The sequence below is a fragment of the Schistocerca piceifrons genome, chromosome 1, assembly GCF_021461385.2.
Source record: "Schistocerca piceifrons isolate TAMUIC-IGC-003096 chromosome 1, iqSchPice1.1, whole genome shotgun sequence".
Classification (NCBI taxonomy): Eukaryota; Metazoa; Arthropoda; class Insecta; order Orthoptera; family Acrididae; genus Schistocerca; species Schistocerca piceifrons.
In genome coordinates, this window is record NC_060138.1 from 796,099,920 (window position 1) to 796,122,293 (window position 22,374).

General features: G+C 39.6%; 1 protein-coding gene across 1 annotated transcript in view; it reads right to left on the reverse strand.

Annotated features, from left to right (window-relative positions):
* The window catches only part of LOC124789530 (ralA-binding protein 1), a 129,526-nt gene extending 107,484 nt beyond the window's left edge, over window positions 1-22,042 (reverse strand). The window contains exons 1-2 of the mRNA XM_047256928.1: window positions 21,955-22,042; window positions 14,817-14,914 (exon numbers count right to left, since the gene is read on the reverse strand). Coding sequence (XP_047112884.1) covers window positions 14,817-14,901 — 85 coding nt within the window. The 5' untranslated portion in view covers window positions 14,902-14,914; window positions 21,955-22,042. The remainder of the gene's footprint in view (window positions 1-14,816; window positions 14,915-21,954) is intronic.
* Window positions 22,043-22,374: the final 332 nt, after the last annotated feature.

A 22,374-nucleotide genomic window follows, 5' to 3' on the forward strand; every position in this document is an offset into this window, starting at 1 on the left:
AGAGCCGATAGAGGTACTCAAGGTACCCTCCGCCACACACCGTCAGGTGGCCTGCAGAGTATGGATGTAGATGTAGATGTAGATGTAGATGAACAAGAAGATGTGGGTGCAAGACGATGTAGGTCACCAACGCCGCAAGCTTGCTGCTGGAGAGGGCACTCCCCAACATGCCGATCTAGGTCTTCATTGCCGTTTAGAAGCTCCAGCTGATTACCTAGCCACTGCAACTTGGAAAACTGAAGGGTGCGACCATCCTTGGAGGTGAGGCCGCCGAAGAGAAAAATCCTCCGCCATTGATCACTACAAAAATGATAGGAAACTATGTCGATATCCTCATGGATGGCTGACCAGCCAAAGCTCTTGTGGACTCTGGAGCATCATATTCAGTCATTTCGGATAAGTACCATCGTCAGTTGCAGAAAACCGTATTCGTCAATAATAAAACATCTCTGCTGAAGGTGGCTAGTGGGAAATATGTAAAACCTACACGAAGATGTACCATTCATGTGGGTATAAGTGGCCATACACAGCCCTTAGAATTCATTATCTTACAAGAGTGTAGTTATGACGTCATTCTCGGATGGAACCTTTTGAAAGCTTCTCAGGCAATTATAGATTGTGGTCGCTTGAAGATTATGCTAGACAAGATGAGATACTGTGGACAGGGAGATGCCCATCCGAGTGTGTGGAGACTGTGTGTGCTGGATGAAGTGATCATTCCTGGCAGTCAGCACTACAAAGGTAACTGTCACTTGTCATGCCAGGCATCAACCCATGGATCTTGTAGTGGAATATAAGAGAAGCATACCACTGAAGACTGACTTGGTCATCTGAGCCGCTGTCATCTCGTTTAAGAACAGATTCGGTGAATTGTGGAGAACCGCAGATCCTTCCAAGACAAGTGTGCATAGCAAACACTGAGCCATTAATTGAAGAACAGCTGAGTGTCATAGAAATCTCTCATGCCGAGTATGTGGGCAAAATTAGCACTGCCACTATGAGACAAGATCTTGTAGATCAACAATCACCAGATTTCACTAAGGAACGACAGAAGAAGGTACTTGCCATTCTTCAAGAGTTCTCTGAATGCTTCAATCCACAGGTGAAGAGTAAATTAGACAAACTGATGGTGAAGCACCGGATTAGCACTGGAGACCATCAACCAATAAGCCAGAGAGCATGCCGTGAGTCAGCAACATAACGTCGAATAATTTGCAAGAAAGTAGAGAAAATGATGAAGAACGACATCATTCAGCCTTCGCAGAGCCCATTGTCATCACCAGTGGTCCTCGTCAGGAAGAAGGATGGCAGTTGGCACTTTTGTGTTGATTACAGGAAGCTCAATAAGATAACTAAAAAGGACGTTTACACTCTTCCATGAATTGACGATACACTAGATTGTCTGAAGGGGGCTAAGTTTTTCTCAACCTTGGACATGTACTCAGGATACTGGCAAATCAAAGTAGATAAGGCTGATCTTGAAACTTCCTAGCAGATTAAAACTGTGTGCCAGACCGAGACTCGAACTCGGGACCTTTGCCTTCGCAGGAGAGCTTCTGTAAAGTTTGGAAGGTAGGAGACAAGGTACTGGCAGAAGTAAAGCTGTGAGGATGGGGCGTGAGTCGTGCTTGGGTAGCTCAGGTGGAAGAGCACTTGCCCGCGAAAGGCAAAGGTCCTGAGTTCGAGTCTCGGTCTGGCACACAGTTTTAATCTGCCAGGAAGTTTCATATCAGCGCACACTCCACTGCAGAGTGATAATCTCATTCTGGAAGGCTGATCTTGAGAAAACTGCATTCATAACCCCTGAGGGCCTGTATGAGTTTAAGGTGATGCCGTTTGGTTTGTGTAATGCACCAGCAACTTTTGAATGGATGATGGATAATCTTCTAAGGTACCTGAAGTGGACACTGTGTCTTTGTTATTTAGATGACTTTATAGTGTTCTCAGAAACATCTGAAGAACATATACAAAGACTGAGGGCCATTCTTAAGTGTCTCCAACAAGGTGGACTGAAACTTAATCCAGGAAAGTGTCTTTTTGGATCAAAAGAAATCAAAATACTTGGACACCTTGTGTCAAACGAAAGTGTGCAGCCAGACCCAGAAAAGGGGAGATCTATAATGGAATTTCCTATTCCTAAAAGTTTTAGAGATGTGAGAATCTTCCTCAGATTATGTTCTTACTACCGTCGTTTTATCAAAGACTTTTGTATCAAAGCAAGGCCACTCCGAGAGTTATTAAAATCTGATGCTAAATTTTTTTGGGATGGTGCTCAACAAGATTCTTTCGATATGCTGCGAAAAGCTCTAATGACTGACCCTGTACTTGGTCTGTATGATGAGAGAGCACCTAAAGAACTACACAGATGCCAGCGGTTATGGGATCAGTGCTGTTCTGGTGCAAATTTCGAATGGAAAAGACAAGGTTATAGCCTATGCTTCTAGGACACTTACAAAAGCCGAGAGAAACTACTCAACTACAAAAAGAGAATGTCTTGCTGTGATCTGGACCATCTGCAAATTTCGACAGTATCTCTATGGAAGGCCATTCACAGTTGTTACAGACCATCATTCACTTTATTGGTTGGCGGTTCTAAAGGATCCAACAGGACGACTCACCAGGTGGGCATTACGTCTTCAAGAGTATGACATTACCACATTGTCCAAAACTGGAAGAAACCACCAAGATGCCGACTGTCTCTCAAGAAACCCTGAGCAAGACCATCAAGACTTTGATGAAGATAGTGACTGTCTCACAGCACTCCAGGATCTCTCTGAAGAGCAGAAGGAGGACACCAAGGTATCTCAAATTATGCTTGCCTTAAATTGGTCAGAGGGTGTGAAAGGACAATTTAAGGTAGTTAATGGATTACTTTGCAAGAAAAACTTTGATCCGTTTGGAAAGAGGTGGCTACCAGTGATTCCTAAACACATGCGCTCAGATGTTCTACAGAAATTCCATGACATACCTGAGACCGGACATTTAGGATTTATTAAGACATGCGATAGAATCTGCAAGAGATTTTTCTGGCCAGGTTTATTTAGGAGTGTCCGTCACTATGTGTCACACTGTCAAGAGTGCCAGAGGAGAAAGGCAGTTCCTCAGAAACCACCCGGCCGACTCATACCAATTCCACCAGCCGAAATACCTTTCCAGTGTGTTGGGATTGACCTCCTCGTATGATTTCCAACGTCTGCTAGTACCAATAGATGGATTATTGTTTGCACTGATTATCTGACACGCTATGCCATTACAAAAGCCGTGAAAACAGCCGAAGCATCCAAGGTAGCCAAATTCATCGTGGAAGACATTGTATTAAAACACGGTGCCCCAAGGTCATTAATTATGGATCGAGGGAAAGTTTTTCAATTGAATCTTGTGACAGAGATAAACTGTCGGTGCAACATTACTCATCACATGATGAGTGCCAACCATCTGCAAACTAACAGGCTTACTGAGCGCCTTAATAAGACCTTGGCCGACATGCTATCAATGTTCGTCAATGTTGAGCAGAGCAACTGGGATGAGGTGCTACCTTTTGTGAGGCTTGCCTACAACACTGCCAAATAAGACACCACAGGATTTACACCATTTTTTCTGGTGCATGGGCGTGAGGCAACTATGACAATGGACACTGTGTTTCCGTTACATCCTGATGACGTGAACGACGACTACATCGGCCAGGAGTTAACCAGAGCTGAGGAAGCTCGGCAGTTAGCTCGACTCTGCACACTGCAGGCTCAAGAGAACAACTGCTGAAGGTATGACGCGAGCCACTGCCCTGTTGTCTACCAGCCTGGTGACCTCGTCTGGATCTTTAGTCCTGTTCGGAAGGTCGGTCTCTCTGAGAAGCTTCTGACACTATGTTGGACCTTATAAGGTAGTAAGACAGTTGTCTGATGTTACTTATGAAGTTGAAGATTTCGACCCTGACACAAGACAATGAAAGATCAGAGATATGGTCCACATCCTTCGAATGAAGCCCTAAAGGATACTGCAACCCAGGGTAAATTCAAAGCTCCAGCAACAGGCAACAGGCGGAAAGGTGATGAAGGGCATAGTGGCAAAAGAAGTTCTAATAAGATCACCATCAGGGAGAGAATCAGTCATCAGGAGTCGTCAGAGTATGCAGGACTGATGGCTTGTTCCCGAACTAGGAGGACGTAACACCGAGACGCTGTTCTCTTAAGGAGGGAGCAATGTCGCAGAAGAAGCTGAGTAGCACTGTGATGTAGTGGTTATGATACTATACTGTTGCATAGAGGGTCATGAGTTCAAAACTCACCTGGTCTGTACAATTTTAATTTCTATATTCGGTTCGAGTACATTCTAGAAGTATCCACAAACGTCAAGAATCATTGTACTGTAATGTTCTGCAGCCGTATATATACTGTATGTGTTCTGTAGCCGTATAAATACTACAATTCATTCCGCGCTCTTGTATTTGCATGTGCTGAACAAACCTTCATTAAGTGGAGTTACTGTTCATCATTCATCTAATTACACCTTCTTCTATGTGACAGTATTGTCATTATTCCATCCTGGATTTTTCATTGTTAGATCACACGGAATTTCACTCAGTGTGTTTCATTTAGTGCATGATCATTAATATCTACTTCCTGTGCTAACGAGCCACTATTGCTTGTTTGAGATCACATGATATGAATCTTTGAGAGATTAAGATTTAAATTGTTAGCTTTGAACCAGTTGTATGCCTGTTCAGCTTTCATCTGAGCTATGTTGGCTAAAGTTGAGCTGCTAAATATCACAATACACAATAATCTTCTTATGAAAATATGTATGTGTAATCATGTTCTAATTTTTAACTTACACTAATCACTGTACAACGGCATGAAGAGTAATAATCACACTACAAATGGAAGTAACTTAACACAATTTTATTAAACGACAAAATCATTCGTTCATAATGAAAAAATCTTCAGTCCATAATGAAAAAATGCTTTTTGTATAAAATAATAAATCTTTAGCATTACAGTCATATTTTAAGCAATTGAAATACAGTTATTTGTAATGAAAACTTAATTGCACTAAAATTAATTGTTAAAAGGATTTATTTTATAAAATTTAGAATGGAAAAAATTTACAGTTCATAATACAGGTAACTGAAGATATATTTATACTCTCCACTGACCTCCATGATACATGTGAAATTATTTGTATTAATCTCTTTTCATTGCAGTCTACATCAAACAGTAATTGTAATAAAGCTGAAAGTATGATGCATTGTCAAAAGTCTAAATAAAGGCTGATGACATGTCAAAGCAGTGCAGTTGTTAAACTGAGAGTCAGTTGGTCAGTAGTTGTTATTCAGTTGTTATGAGACAATTGTTGGTTGGTTGATTTGGGAGAGAGAACCAAACAGCAAGGTCATCTGTCCCATTGGATTAGGCAAGGATGGGTAGGAAGTCAGCTGAGTCCTTTTAAGCGAACCATACCAGCATTTGCCTGAAGCGATTTAGGGAAATAACGGAAAACCTAAATCATGATGGCCAGATTTGGGTTTGAACCGTCATTCTTCTGACTGTGAATCCAGTGTGCTAACCACTGTGCCACCCCGCTCAGTATGACAGTTGTGCTGGAGTTATTTCAGTACGGCACAAGTTTTTTATTAATAAATGAAGAAAACCAAAAAATCATGTGCACTGGATTTTCATTTCAAAAAGAAAAAGAGAGATTTGCTAAAAAAAATGCAGATTAATCCAAAAAGTAACAAACTTAGGACATCTGCAGTGCACAGGAATGAATTGTAATCAAGATCAGCAATCATTGTCACCATTGAATTCTACAAGAGAAGTACACAAAATGCAACTTTAATTTCCTGATATAAAACTTCTGCAACTTGCAACACAACTCATTTAGTCACTGAGCAAAATGTAATTTACAACGAAAATTTTGAGTGAACTTATCTACAGTGAGAAACAACATGTTAAAGTTGCTTGTGTCATCAAAAATATTACAGTTCGAGATCAATATTTTACAGTCATGAGAAGGTCATTTAAGGAGGTTGAGAACAACATTCTGATTTTAGTTTTGCGTCTGTGACACAGTCTGTCCACGACACTCCTGTGCGTCCAACAGATGCAGTACACATCGCTAGTCTCAGAGGGTGCCACACACAAGCAGTCTCAGTATGGTGACACAAATAGTATGATCAGCCGCCTCATAGATGGTGCACATACAAGGAACTAGTTCAGGCCCCTCATAGATGGCACACATTTAGGAAATACTTTGTGTTCCCACTACAAATTGGCCATTCATCTGTGAATAATTATGTCTGCCACCAGAGAGAATGCTGAAAATCAGAACTATTTTACGTAGCTGCCAAACAGTTCAAAGGAATACATTTGTATGCCGAGCACATGATTTAAGTCACTGCATGCCGACACTCAGCCAGTTCCAGGAGTTCTACAGTTGTCTCCTAGTTACCAACAGTGCTGACCAGTTCTAGTTGCTGGACAGTTTATGCTGTGTAATTTGCAAAGTGATAGTCAAATTGTTTATCTATTGAGAGACTGAACTTAAACTTTCAAAGTGGCAGTCCACACTGAACTTCAATTAGATTAGTTAGTAATCACCTATGGTGTTACATTAGCTTAGGTACAAAAGTTTACATCTATGTCATGCCTTCTCTGGAAGCTAAAGATGTCTCTTATTTCAAAAAAAGATTGTGATTGTTTCTCATATGTTGCCTAGTGATTATGTTTAAGAAATAATGCCCTGTGAAGAGTTTTTAGCTAGTGTACAAGTACGCCACTTCCATTTAGCTAAGGATATTTGTGGCAGGGGGGTTCACTTCCTGTTACCTTTACGTTGGGTATCTACTTCAGATGCACACAACAGCTGTGCTCTGCTTTCTGTTATGCAAGAGGAATGGCATGAATGCCATAACACTTTAGTTTGCTGTATAGACTTTCATGATAAACACAATCAAGGGTTTGTCAAGATTACAAAATATTCCAACATGGTAATTTTTCTTGCTTAGTTCTGTTAGCACTCCACTGTTGCAGTCCTGTGTTGCTTCTCTGTGAATAATCCTTCACAAAAGTCAAAATGAGAGGCCATTAACAAGTTCTGTTCAGTTAAATGAGTCAGTATTCAATCACAGGCCATTTTTCCATTCACTTTTAAAATAGTTGGAAGAAGTGAAGTATATCCACAATTAAAGGTGATTTGCTTACTTCTTGTTTTATAAATGAGCGTTTCTACAGAATTTTTAAGTCCTTCAGGAAATACATCCTGAGTCACTAACAGTTTAAGGATTGTCCCACCAAGTCTGCACAAGATTTTAATATTCTGTTAGAAATATCAACCAGCAAAATTACTACCTATTAGTGAGCTGTTGAATTTGTAGTCTTCTTAGGTATTTTATTTTTGAAAATGTCTATTCATGACGTATGCAGTGTCTGCACAAGTAAACCTAATACATCTGTATTTGGTTGTCTAGTAGTAGGTGCAGTGTTTGCTCCACTGTGAGGCAATAACCATTGAATTTTGTGATCAACCATTTGAGACTGTCATCTTTTCTGTCACAGCTATTTTCTGGAGGTTCAATGACATTTGATTCACTATTTTTATTTATTTCCATTTCTTCTTGTTTAGTTACGTTGCCTTACTCTTAGTGTTTTCTTTATTGAGCATAGTACACGAGTTTTGCTTTCTTTAATAACTGACCAGAGGATTTCACAATACTGTTGATAATGAAGTTTCTGTCCTGACTACAACTTGAACTCTGAATTAGAGCTCTCTCTGTCCAACAACGGTATATTATCCCAAGAGCTATTCACTCAAGAACATCATATTTACAGCATCACTGCATCCATTGAAGAATTTTCAAATTTATGAAGTTCATTGTATAAATACTTGATGTAGAAAGTGTAATTTTAAATAAGTGTGCATAGAGATCATGTTCACTTCTATACTTACAAACTGACTTGTCCACTGTCTTAACATAAGCTGCTTTTGTAAATAACATTACCAATAAAACAAAATACAATACAATACCCTCTCTTTGGTTTGGTTTTACTCTTATCTGCTTTAGAGGAAAACAAGTCTCAAAGAGCTCTAAGAATATGTTTAAGAAAGACTTTAATTTTCAATCCACACTATCTGCTTTATAATTTTTTTCCCCAGAGATTTCCCTGTAATTTCTTCCTAAATGCTGTGATCAAGCCACTGTTTATGATTCAGCAAGGCAATGCCTTTCTTCTATGATGTTATGGTCAGGTAAACCACTGACTTGATTTTTACGGCTAGCTCACTGCAGGTTTTTGAGTCTAACAACAACTTGTCAATAGTAGTTGCACTATGTCCTTCAATCTCCAAAGGGAATTTTAGTGTGGAAAATAATCCAAAGCAAAGCATCAAAAACTTCTGATGTCCTCAATCAATACTGCTGATAGAAAATCAAACAAAGACAATGATTCTTGCTTTGGTTGTATGCATTGCTACTTTGTTTAACACTCGCTTCATAGGAAACTAAGAGTACATTGTGGATGTGATCTAGACTACTACATATTTATATAGGGGAAAATGTTTGGTGAGAGACATTCAGAAGAACACAAGTCTGAGGCAAGCATTCTAAATGTTCAAATTTGGCAGAATAATCACAAGATCTGAAAAGAGAGATAGAGGTATTGAAATCAGATGTGGCAACAATGATTAGAGTGGAATGGATAGGAAAAAAATATACTCGTATTTGAGCTGTAATTCCATGATACTATTAAATGATGACTGAGGGTTCAAACTAGAAAGCTATTCATGCAAATATGTTAAAATAAGCAGCATAACGACAAAATTCTTATCCTGGAGAATAAGATCCAACTAAAGTATTTGACAAACCCCTAGAAAAGAAGCTGGTTACATTTTTCAGGGGGTAATGGGTGATAAGAGGTGAAATAATCAGTGGCTGGTTAACACAGGTGCAGCATTTGCCGGGCTTTCAGGAAGAAATGGTGATGAAGATCTGTTTATAAACTAGTATGGGCAGAAATTTTTCTGTTTTTAAAATAATATTTGTGTAACTCTTACTTCCCACTGCAGATACAGTCTCCTTAGGGGCCAGAGAGAATTTTGGACTTGGAGAAGGTGCCAAATATGAAAATGACAGTAGTGTTTGTGGTTAACATGTTTGATATGGCCAGAGGTTGAAGCAGATTCAGAAGAAGTAGTTGAGTTTCTGCAGGAGAGAGTAGACATTGTTGCTGTGAGTCCACATTATGAATATATCATCAGTGAAAATGAAACAGTCAAGGAGCCTAATGTACTGGTCAGATAGGCAGAATTCCTTTAAGTGGCATGTAAACAGATTTATGTAATTATACCCCTGACAGTTCTGCTGATTTCCTTGTGTCAATTTGGCCTCCAAAAGAGCTGTAATTATGAGTTAGAACGTAGTTAGACAAGCATGTTACAGGAAGAAGTTATGGTTTAACATCCCATCAGTGTTGATGTCATTATGGTCAGAGCACTCAAGTCGGCAAAAGAATTGGTTGTGTTCTTTACAAAGGGACCATCTAGGCATGCTACGTATTAGGAATGAGGTGGTGGGGTTAGTGCCAGGATTTTCTGAGAGAAGTAGTGATCCATGGCAACATGACAATGGTAATGATGAATGCTGTTGTACAACATCTATGGAGATGCAAGTGAGGAGATTATGGCAATGGTGCTCTCCGAGAGATGGTACAGGAAGTTATTAATATCTCATATATAGGAAGGGATGTTGAAGAGAAATTGAGAGAAACAAAGATAGTTATTTTTTCTCTGAGCACATTGTAACCAGTCTTTAACTGGAAGATCGAAAGAGCTCGGTCTGTGGAGCTTTGGGTGCAAGTAAAATGTGGCTGAAAGGGCAGCTGTCAGGAGGAGGAAGGATGATTGATTTCCAGTCTGTGAATATCTGCTTGATCCACAACTGTGATGCTAAAATAATTGGAAAGGGAGTGGATGAAGGATCTAGGAGCTAAGTGGGGGATCAGGAATTCCTATTTACTTACCAGTGGGTGGCTGAGCGGGAGAAAGTTGTGAGGGTGTAGATTATTAATGTCAAATTAATAATCTAGACAGACTGGCTATTGCCTCTGGGTTTGTGACTTATGAATATAGAAAACTAACACTTTTCAAACTTTTGTTTCAGAGTCTCCACAATGCACATTCAGTAACAGGTATTCCACAATTGATAACCAGCTGTAGCAGACAACAAATAGCTTAGCTATAATCACTGACCACTATGAGCAGAGGGGGACCTCCTAAAATAACCAAGGAACAGAATAGATGGAGTTCCAGACTAAATGCATCTGTGTCATTTCTCAAATGGGGTTTCTGGGTAGTTTAGAGGATCACATCTCCATATACGAAAGTCTCAGTGAATGAAGGGAACTTCTTGTTATTTACTTAGAATCAAGTGTATTATTTTGCTGTGTGAGAAATACACTGAAAAGCTAGTGCCTAATACCAATGTCTCACTATTTTTCAGCCTCTCACTCTCATGCGGGGATGCTGAGTCAGTTTTTCCAACAGACAGATTTGGAATACACAGAAATACACACACTAAAAAAAAGTTTTTTATCACCTCGGTTCCGAGAGTTCTGGAAAGTGTACAGAAAATTGGAAAAGAGATCAACATAAACATCATTTCTGCTCTTTTTATTGCTCATGAAAACCACACATTGCATGTTGTACCACCATACAGTGAGACCTTCAGAGGTAGTGGTCCAGATTGCTGTACACACCAGTACCTCTAATACCCAGTAGCATGTCCTCTTGCACTGATGGAAATGGAAATGAAGTCCCATGCTTCTTGACAGAATGCAGAGGAACGACACGGGAGACCCACACCGCCGTACTTGGCAAGGTCCAAATCGAGGTGGTTTGCCGTTGCCTTCCTCCAACCGTTATGTGGATCAATAATCATGATGAAGATGACACCCAGTCATCTCAGTGCAGGTGAAAATTCCTGTCCCTGCCCGGAATCGAACCTGGGACCCATGCTGGGGAACGAGAACTTACCACGAGATCACGAGCTGCAGACTTCTTGCACTGATGCATGCCTGTATTCGTTGGGGCATACTATCCACAAGTCCATCAAGGCACTATTTGTCCAGATTGTCCTCCTCCTCAATGGCGATTTGGCAAAGATCCCTCAGAGTGGTTGGTGGGTCACATTATCCATAAACAGTCCTTTTGAATCTATCCCAGGCATTCTCTGAGGGTTCATGTCTGGAAAACATGCTCGCCACTCTAGTTAAAAGATGTCATTATCTTGAAGGAAGTCATTCACAAGATGTGAACCATGAGGGCACGAATTGTCGTTCATGAAGACAAATGCCACACCAATATGCTGCCAATATGGTCGCACTATCAGTCGGAGGATGACATTCACGTATCGTACAGCCATATCGTCAGCCTCATATAATGCCACCCCAAAAGAGCAGGGAACCTCCACCTTGCTGCACTCACTGTACAACGTGTCTAAGGCATTTAGCCTGACCAGGTTGCCTCCAAACATGTCTCCTAAGACTGTCTGGTTGAAGGCAAATACAACACTCATCGGTGAAGAGAATGTGATGCCAATCCTGAGCGGTCCATTCGGCATGTTGTTGGGCCCATCTGCACTGCACGGTGTCGTGGTTGCAAAGATAGACGTCGCCATGGATGTTGGGAGTGAAGTTGCACATCATGCGCCTACTTTGCACAATTTGAGTCGTAACACAACGTCCTGTGGCTGCACAAAAAGTATTATTCAACATGGTGGCATTCCTGTCAGGGTTCCTCTGAGCCATAATCCATAGGTAGCAGTCACCCACTGCAGTAGTAGCCCTTGGGTGGCCTGAGCGAGGCATGCTGTCGACAGTTCCTGTCTCTCTGTGGCCATGTCTGAACAACATTAGTTTGGTTCTCTCCAAGACACCTGAACACTTCCCTTGTTGAGAGCCCTTCCTGGCACAAAGTAACAATGCGGACACAATCGAACTGCGGTATTGACCATCTAGACATGGAAGAACTACATGACAACACGAGACATGTACCTTCTTTCTGGTGGAATGGCTAGAACTGATCGGCTGTGAGACCCCTTCCATCTAATAAGCGCTGCTCGTGCATCGTTGTTTACACTTTTGGGCTGATTTAGTGACATCTCTGAACAGTCAAAGGAACTGTGTCTGTGATAGAATATCCACAGTCAACATCTATCTTCAAAAGTTCTGGGAACCAGGGTGATGCAAAACTTTTTTTGATGTGTGTATAACAGATCTGTGGCAGCATGGGCATGGTCTTAGTCATCTGGAAGTGTGTGTGTAGTATGTACAGTGGAAAGCGTAGAGTGAGTAAATTACTTTTTATGTTGTTAAGCCAACTTGTTCGAAGTAAGTACAAACATAAGATGATTTACTGACAACAGCACTCCACATCTTTGACACACTGGTGACCCTTCACGATGTAAGAGAAAGCCATATGCCAGTGTGTAATGCTCCACTCTGAGCCTTAAGTGCTACTTCTTCAGCTCAGCATGGTCAGAAGGAGGTGGGGCACAGTCACACTGACGGTTTTACTGATCACAGATTACAGCTCCCAGTACCAGACACTGAGCTTCCCACCAAATGAAGTATTTTGGGTCATGTATGTGGTAATAGCCTGCAGAGGGACTGAGCAGCAAGCAAGAGGTGAAAGGGAGAAAGCCTCCTTGGTAGCCATATGAGCAGTTCATTTCCCCAGATCCCTATGTGACCTGAAACCCAGCAGAAAATTATTTCCTTTTCCTATCTTTGCAAGAAAATGTGAGGGTCCTGGACACATTGCAGCACCCTGTCCAGTGAGGGCAATAGCAGAAAGGGCACTTGGGGAACCAGAGCATATGAGAAATTTCCTGCCATGATGCAGTTTCGTCTTCTCCACTGCCCTCAGGGTATCAATTAATTCCACATAAAAATATAATCTGGGGTGCAATACTTCCTTTACCCGTTCACGTCAAAAAGTAACCTGAGCCTATGTAGCAGCCGAGGGTGATCCCTACCCCACCCCTGGCTTTAGACCCTAATGCCCTCTCCCTGCAATAATTCAAGAGTATCCCTTGCAACGATATCATATGAGGTAGGATACATTTGCCATGGCTGACTATCGTATGGAACTCAATAATTCTGAGAGAATATTGTCTACACTAGGTACTTGGTTTCAATTTATGTCATTCAATTTTCAGTCAAATTCTTCTCACAATATCATATTCCTCATCTCATCTTCATTTACCTCTTTTAACCTTTTTATAATACTGACTTCAAGTTCATTTCTCTTCTGTATATTTCTTGTACATTTCATCTTTCCTCTTTTCTTAGTACTCGCTTGCCACCAGAGCTATTTATATTCAGACAACTGTTTCTTGTTTCTCCATAAGCTTCTTTAATTTTCCTATAGGCAGTAACTATCTTTCTCATAATCATTCACACTTCTAAAGCTTTGCCTTTTTGCTCTACCCACTTCTAGTGTGCCATTTTGCACTTTTTGTTCATCTCAGTTGACGTCAATATTCCCTCTTGCCTGTATCACTTGCTACACTTTTATATTTTTTTCCTTTCTTCAATTACATTCAATACCTTTGGAGTTATCCAAGGGCTTCTACTAGGCCTTGTCTTTTAACTATTGATTCTCTGCTGCCTTCACTACTTCATCTCTCAAAGTCGCCTGTTCATGTTCTATTGTACAACTTTCCCCGTTTCAGACAACTATTCCCCAATGCCCTCTTTGAAGTTCTAAACAACCACTGGTTCTTTCAATTTACCTATGGCCGCGCCTCTTTAATTTCCAACTCATCTGAAGTCCATAGCCAATAAATTATGAGCAGAGTCCACATCTACCCTTGAAAATGTTTTGCAGTTTTCAGTCTAGTACTGGCCCATGTAACAAGTTGTGGCAAAATTACATAACTAACATTTTGGTGTCTGCAAGTCCTAGTCACAAAAAAAAAAATGCCATTTCATGATTCTTTAGCCAAGTGTTAGCAGAGATAAACTGTGCTTTGTGCAAAATCCTACTAGATGACTTCCCATTTCATTCCTTTATCCCAGCCCATGTTCTCCTATTAGCCTACTATTTTCCTCTTCTACATAAAATTACAGGCCCGTGTATCTTATTTAACTTGATTTATGGAGCATTTGGGCTTAAGTGAACTTATGGTGTACCAAGCTCTTTCACTGTATGCTACTGCTGGCAATTTATTTCTCTTGGTCATAGCCATTCAGGTGATAGCATACGGTAGCCAATGAGAAAATCTGAATCTAATGATTTGTTTTGGCAGAATATGTGAACTGATCTGCGTTTGATATGGAGAGTGGGAAGAAAACTAGATATGTTGTCAGACCCACCTGTAGCATAACCCAATGCCTAGATTAGGTTAGAGTGTGACAATTTGCTTGCGAGTTGGTGAAGCCAACAAATTGAATGGAAGGAAACTAGATGAGCTGACAGACTGACCTGTAGCAATGTCACAGATTGAAGCGTAGCATATCATGACATATACATTCGTCATTAGGATAACCTACTTGTATCTCTTATTTTCAATTTCACCAAATGTTCCTCCATGTGGTTATATTCTAACCTAGTCAAACAAAGTTCCAGTTATCTTCATTCACAGACCATAGGAAATTATGAGCGAGTGTTGGCTACTGTCAACCAACTCATGTTTCATCTTCTTCACTTTCCACCATTCATCATAACAGCTGCAGCACGCAACAGTAATGCCCTGGTATACTGTAAGTGTACTTTTACTAGCATATGCATTAATTCTCATTGCGTGCTACAGAAATACTTACAGTCACTTTCATTACTCTTCTTTCCTGATTCAGATGCGTAAAGTCCTGGAAAATCTTTTTCAACATCTGGGCTTTCAAATTCCATTCTTCACTATCTCCTGGGAAGAGACAAAGACTGAGTTCAGCCAATGCAAAGTAAAAACTTATGTAAAATAAAATCACAAATTTCACTTTAGGCCCATATAGAAAGCACATGGCAATATTCAGTATTGACTATTATCTTCATGTTTCTGTTTCTGAAAATACAATAATACAAGAGAAGCATCTAGTTTTTACTCCAGTTTAAAGACTTTCCAATACAGAATAATAAATATTTTCAAACTTTTAAATAAGGAACGCAGGTTGCAATTTAACAAGTCATTGATTTCCCACTTACCAGAAATAAAATGTAAGCTCAGGTTGAACTGGGGTGGGTCAGGAAATCAGGCATGCCATTCTAAAGGAACCATTCTTGCAAGTGATTAAGGTGTTGTAAGCACTGTTCCTGTTGTCTATTTTGCTTGTATCTTGTTTCTAGATCTCTGATACATCCAAAAAGACTGAACATTTACATCTCCTGATACCCTAATCATGTAGCATGTCGTTTAGTAATAACGAAACCTTCATTGTCTTTATCGCTACTTAAGACAGAAGGTGAGGATACATTCTTCAATTGTTTAAACAGGAATATCTAAGGCAGAGTTAACAGTCATAAAGATGGGAAAAAGACAATATTTTATCTCCAGCATTCACAGCACTGCAGCTGCTACTTTGTCAGTATAAACTGACGAACATTTAGTAGGAAAAAGAAACATGAAATGATAAGAAGTACGAGTAGCAGTACAAGTGAAGCAGTTTAATTGATATTAATATTTTCTTAAGAACAGAATTTAATATTCAAGTCTTAATGTAAATATATTAAAATTTTTAGGGTACTTTTACTCCTGGCAATACTTTATGTACTTGAAATATTCCAAGAGACACAGTTGCTAAAATTCGATATTAAATTGTATGAAAAGTGTTGAGGGAGATAACGGCTCATATACAATGTTAAACTGCAGTTCCTCTAATCACTGACAAGTAAGACCCTCCTCACACCACCAGAAGAAAGTAAGTATGGTATATATTACTACCAACAGGGCAAAATTTAGTGCAGAATCACATTTTCTTTTATTCTTTCAAATGTTCCATTAACAAAAGAGAGACAAATTTTAGAAACCTAACCTGTATACTAGATTAAAAATAAACTCTCTCTATACTGCAACAAACTATTTGTGTTACATCAGGTAAATGTAGTGATGTAATTTAGTAAGAAAACCACTGTTCTTTAAAAAATTAGCTGCTTCCTCAGTTATTTTAAATACAAGCACATTGGTAGAGAAGTTAGTTCCCCCATCTCCCTCCCCCAAGAGACATCACCCTACTTGATAACATTACTTCTAGACTTGCCAATAGTCTCAGTTCAGCAAGGAAGGGAGTCCACAAGTTTCTTTGGTATGCCACATCCAACCGAAGCCACTTACTAATGATTGAATCCTGTAGAGCTGCTGGGTTGTGAGGACGTTGACTGGTATGTTTCACCTACAGTTCCACATAGTCCCAAACAAAGTCTATGGGAATTAAGATACATGATCTAACAAGCCAGTCTAGACATGATAAGAATGCCCCAGTGTTTGTCAAACCACAAATATATGTGTGTTTTAACATGGCTGTTAACACCTAGGAAGGCAGGTGTGTCCATAGATACCTCTGACGAAGATGCAGAAGAAGGGGCAATAATTGGTCACCCTGAATGTTATATAAACATCGTGGTTCATTTTCATGGTAAGCTGAATGAGAGAGCCCAACCATTGTACACAAAGACACCCCTGAGCCATCAAAGAACCATCTCCACCATCAACTTCCTGCCATGACTTGTGTCAGTAGTGGAGGTGAAAATGTCTGCCTGGTACCAGCTCTGCATCAATCTGCAATGCTCCAAAGTAGCAAGTGCACTCTTTTATGGGGCGAGTAATATTATTTCCAGTCAGCTTATTACATAGGCCTATTCTCCTTGTCAGTAGGTCCATCTCATCCTGAGGCCTGTGCGACCTGCTCCTCCCTTCCAGCCTTCCCTTATCCATCCATCCTCTCCTCTCTAGGGAGAGTTTTTTCTACCCCTTCTCTTTTACTCCTCTTCTTTTATTTGTCAATTTGCAATACTCAAAATGTTGCCTTGTGATGGTAAGTACTGATCAATTATTCCATCTGTCTTTAATTTTACATATTAAATGCTTTGCTGCTCCTCTCCTTCTAGCAATGTAGTGCTTCAACTCTCATCTACAGGATAATAAAAGCAAGAATTAAGGGAGCATTTTCTGCAACAGTACTAAAAAATTTCAAATTAATGATTATGAGAAGGATTCGGTGCAACTCACCATAAAGGTGGCACATTAGGTGGCGTTCCTTGTGGTACAAGGTGTGTAAATATATGATTAGTATGATTAATTCATCCAAATAATTGAGTTGCAGACAGGCACAGCAAAAAGATTTGACACACACACAGCTTTCAGCCAACACTTTCTTCAGAAAAGAAAGGAAGAAAATACCCCCCCCCCCCCCCCACACACACACACACACAAATTCAGGTGACCAGACACACCTCATACACACACATGAACGCTATCACCTCACACACATATGAACACTGTCACCTGCCACTCTGGCCAGACTACAACTGTGTTTAATGAAACTGCTTTCATTCAACATAATAGCTGCAGTCTGGTCAGATCAGCTGGTGATAGTGGTCATAAGTGCACGAGATGTGCCTGCTCGTTGAATGCGTGAGTATGTTTTCCCTTCTCTTCTGAAGAAAGGTTTTTGGCTGAAAGATCAGTTTGTAACAGTCTTTTTGTTGTGCCTGTCTGTAACTCAAATTATCATTTTTAATGTGGATAGCAATCTATCCTTTTCATAATTGTTGATATTCCAACCTGAACTTTCTTTGTTTAAAATTCCAGATCATTTTGTTACAATAACTGTTTGCCTCATTTCGAAACTTTATCTGTTCAATTGGTGATATTACAATATTGTTAAGCAACAATCAATATTTTCTGATGCAAAGCTGCTTTTCCCTATTTGTTGATTTGATTTTCAAACATTGTAGTGACTGTACACATCGGCTGTAGTGACAGTTGTACTGAGGTAGAGAGGAGAGATTCAACCCCAAGTCTCTGTAAATCATCAGTTTCTGATATTTTCTACCATTTAAAATTTTTCTCATACCTAAACAACTTTTTAGTTTTTGAAGATTACATACACTGAACATATGTTCATAAGTACACATAAATATGTTTACTGTCCATGCGGGTTTTAAGAGATCAGAATATGGAAGATGTAAGCTCATTTAACTGAATTTTCTTGTTGCACATAGTTTTTATAAACAGTGAAGCGAAAATCTGATGTGAAGTCAGAGTTTTCCAAGCTCACTGCTTATATATTAGAGTGATGATAATATTAACATATTTGCATACACATTTATTAATATCTGCATCAGTACAGTTGTTTCCCATTCTTTCAAATCAGTATTACATACTATCTCTCACAACAATGAAAATAAACAATTTTTGACAATATAATGCAACTGGATAGATAAAATGATCTACTCACCAAGTGGCGGCAGGAGTAGACACATATAAAAAAGGTGCAAACTTTTGGAGGCAGAGGCTGCTTCTTCTGGCCGAAGGGTTGATGGGAAAGGAAGAAGGGTGAAAGAAAAGGACTGGAATGGTTTAAGAAAATGGATAGAGTTCATAAAAGTCACCCACAACCCCAGTTCAGAGGAGACTTGCTCGACAGGATGAGAAAGAAAGACTATTATCCATGGGCAGTGACAACTGCTAATTAGATTTATGTTTCACATTTCACTGTAAATATGTGTGACTCTGTATTGTTTGTGTAAGATAATGGAAGAACAATACAAAATGAGTGTGTGACAAAGAGTACACTTGTGGAGGTGAATGAACCACACAAGCAAGACCGGATATCAGTATAAAACATAAGCTTCACTCTGATAAATAGAAAGTGAGAGCTAGTGTAGCAACAAAACTGACAAATTGTTCCAACTTGGAAAGAGTTCTATCAAGAAAATGTGTTTACCATATTTTCTTTACGTATCTGAGTAACAAGGAGCTCCTTGAGTAGGCTACGAGGTTTCAAACGATGTTTACGTCATTTGATGCCCCACAAAAAAAGAAATGATTGTATGGCATTTATTGGCTGGGATATCCACTTTGGGGTTCGACCGCCGTATTGCAAGGCTTTTTAGGTGACACCACTTTGGCGACTTGCATGTCAATGATGATGAAAATAATGATGAAGGACACACAACACCCAGTCCCCTGTCGGGAATCGAACCCAGGCCCCCTTGCATGGCAGGCGGTGACACTATCACTCCGCTACAGTGGCGGACAATGCCCCTTGTATTTTCTACCATGCAACCGCAATATTGGCTGCTAATGACAACAGGGGGCATGACTGGAGGTATCCAATGGCGATCACAGCGTGATGCTACAGAGCGTAGTTGAGCTGCTTAGTCAACGATTATCTGACAACAGTGCTAGTGATGTTGATACGAAGCAAAGCAATTGCAACTACAAACAACGCAAACATTACATTACATGTACAACAGTTGGTGAGGAATTCAAGGTATTTCACATAGTGAGAAAGAAGTGGCAGATGAAATATTAGTGTTTCTGCAAGATGAGGCAATGAAATGTGTGGTCATATACATGCTTGACGGTGTGGACAATGGACATGAGGTGTGCAGTGATGATGATACACGCTTAATAAGTGAAAGTGATATTGAAACAGCTGTTGAGCCATGTAATTCATCACCCTTGTCGGACAGGGAGCCACAAATCCCGTCAGCAGTGAAAAGTAGTAAAGGACAATCGTTGTCCAAGGAGCAGGTACTAAACATAATTCTGTACGTCAAAGATCATGCACCACATAAAAAAAAAAAAGAATTATGAACAGATTTCAAATAAGTCCACAGCAATATGACCAAGTAGTGCATAAGAAAAACTATGGATATTCAAGGGAGAACAGGGCACACTTGTTACAAAAACTGGTGTTTGTGCATTTCAAGGATGCTCTATACAATTCACGGGATGTATATGATAGTGACCCACTGTGTTATATACATTTCAAATTGCATTTGTCATAGATTACAGTGACTTCAAGGGAAGCATTGGATGGTTGTGTAGCTTCGAACAATGCTAAGGAATTGGAAGACGTAAGACAACGAAATTTCATGCAAAGTGTCAACTAATGATGCACAGCAAACTGCTGAATTGGCTCAAAAATTTGTTGATGAGATAAACAAACTCATCCCATTGCTAGGAGGGAATTTGTTCTCAACTCCAACTAACTGGGATGTGAAGAGGAAATGCATATGAAACGAATCCTGGAAATATGAGGAACCAAGAGAGTTGCATCAAGATCAGCTAACATCAATGCCTTCATGCATTTATATACAAGTATGCCGACTGTAAATGTGGATCGTAAATTGGCTGGAAAGTTATTTATTGTGCTGCGAGAGGTTTGAGGTGCTCTGTCACATATTATTTTTTTCTCATGTTTGTGACCTTGCAATGGCAGTAGCCAACATTTAGGCCTACATCAAAGCAAGTAAAAGTGGGAAAATGTGTGTAAGAGAACTATAACTATGGTAAGAGCACTGCTTTTGACCAATTGCTGGTCAAAATAACTTGCTTTTGCTTGATGCCTGGTCTACAGATAAAAATAATATTCCTTTAGAGCAAACTATCCCTCCTGAAAAGTGTGTGACACTGCAGTTCACACCATCTGGAACCACTAGGCAAATTCAGCTTATGGATGTTTATTTTTTGCCCATGACTATAAAACATTATCTACAGTTCCATTTTACAGGATGGCCAGTTTCACAATAAGCTCCACAAGAGACTGTTTTACATGTGGTTATATGCCATAAATTCGATCAATTCTCATCACCCTGTTACAACAATATGATTCTACATGCATTCTTTAAGAGTATACATAGCTCAGCATCCTGCAGGTTTGTAAATCCCAAGGAGGTTGCCTTCGATCTTGATGGTGCAAACCTTTGTGATCACTGTGGTGTTCCATTTTTCATCATCCAGTGTCATGGTGCAAGTTAGGGGTTTGTTTTTAACATTTCTTGAATGTCAACAATGTCCATTTTGTGAAGAGTAATACATACATTCAATAATATGGTTGATTGCTGTACCTACCAGACACTCATTTTCTGTTGCCCTCCTGATGCACATTATGGTAAGTCATTAGCAGCTAATACTGTTACTCTCATAATTGTTAATACAACACTTACAACTGAGCCTTACTAAAGACTGAACTTGTAACCTCGCACTCAAGGGGAGCCTTGTAAGATCTGGACCTTTGCCTTTCATGGACAGCTGTCTCCACACTGAGCCATGTATTGAAGCCTCACATACTAACCAAAGATTTCAAAATGAAGACAGGAAGAAGAAAGATTAGCATTGAACAACCCATTGGCAACGAAATCATCAGATATGGTGCACAAACTCTGGTTTCATTCATTCACAGACCATTCCATACTGTAACCTACTTCTGTTAAACATACCAATAACGAAAGATGAATTATCCTGTGTGATATTCAATATGTACATGGAGGCAGTAGTAGAGAAAACTGAGTATGGGTATGGAAAAAATTAAAATTCGACAAAATATAAAAACAGGTTTGCCAATGACGCCGTAATTTGGTCAGAGACTGCAAAGAACATGGGAAATAAGTTGAACGGAATGAAATGTGACTTGAAAAGTGATTGCAATATGAATACCAAGTGTATTTGCATGTAGTCTAATTAAAGAGGGTGAACCATTACAAGCATTATATAGGCGAGTTTTGGTTTCTGTGAAACAACATAACTTACTACGGCAGAAATTGAGAGAATACGACACGCAATCTTGCAACAGTGCCACTGTTTTTTCAATGACATGAGAAATACTTATCATTAAATATAAATTCATGTATTACAAAGCAAATTTCTGAACTTACAAAGTGAAATTCGATTACCCACTATATTACTCGTTGTATTTTCTTTACAAGGAATCAAAAGTCATCTAGAAAGTTAAAACTGACCTTTACTAATGACTGTCACATGTCTCTTGCCGCCCCCAATCAGCTGGTCATGAGCACTAGATGTAAACATAAACAATTTTTTAAATCGATACTTTGGGCATAGTCGACGTTGTTCGATTGTCCTGGACTCGGTTACAAGGTGTTCATGTGCCGTATTTATAGTGTTTAACGATGTCTCGCAGAAATTGAAAACATGCTTGAGACCCTCAGAAATTTTTATCTTCATAAAACCAAGTTTGATTATAAGAGTCCTCAGCAGGCTTCTACAATAAATTTTCATATGCCATTTCCTTCCTTAATATGGCGCCGAATATGAAGTTACGAGCTTAATAGGTCTGTAAATACAGTTAATAATTCCGAAGAAATGTGTTGGAAATGAAAAGGCTTTATGTACACCGTGAAACAGATTGTATTTCGCGT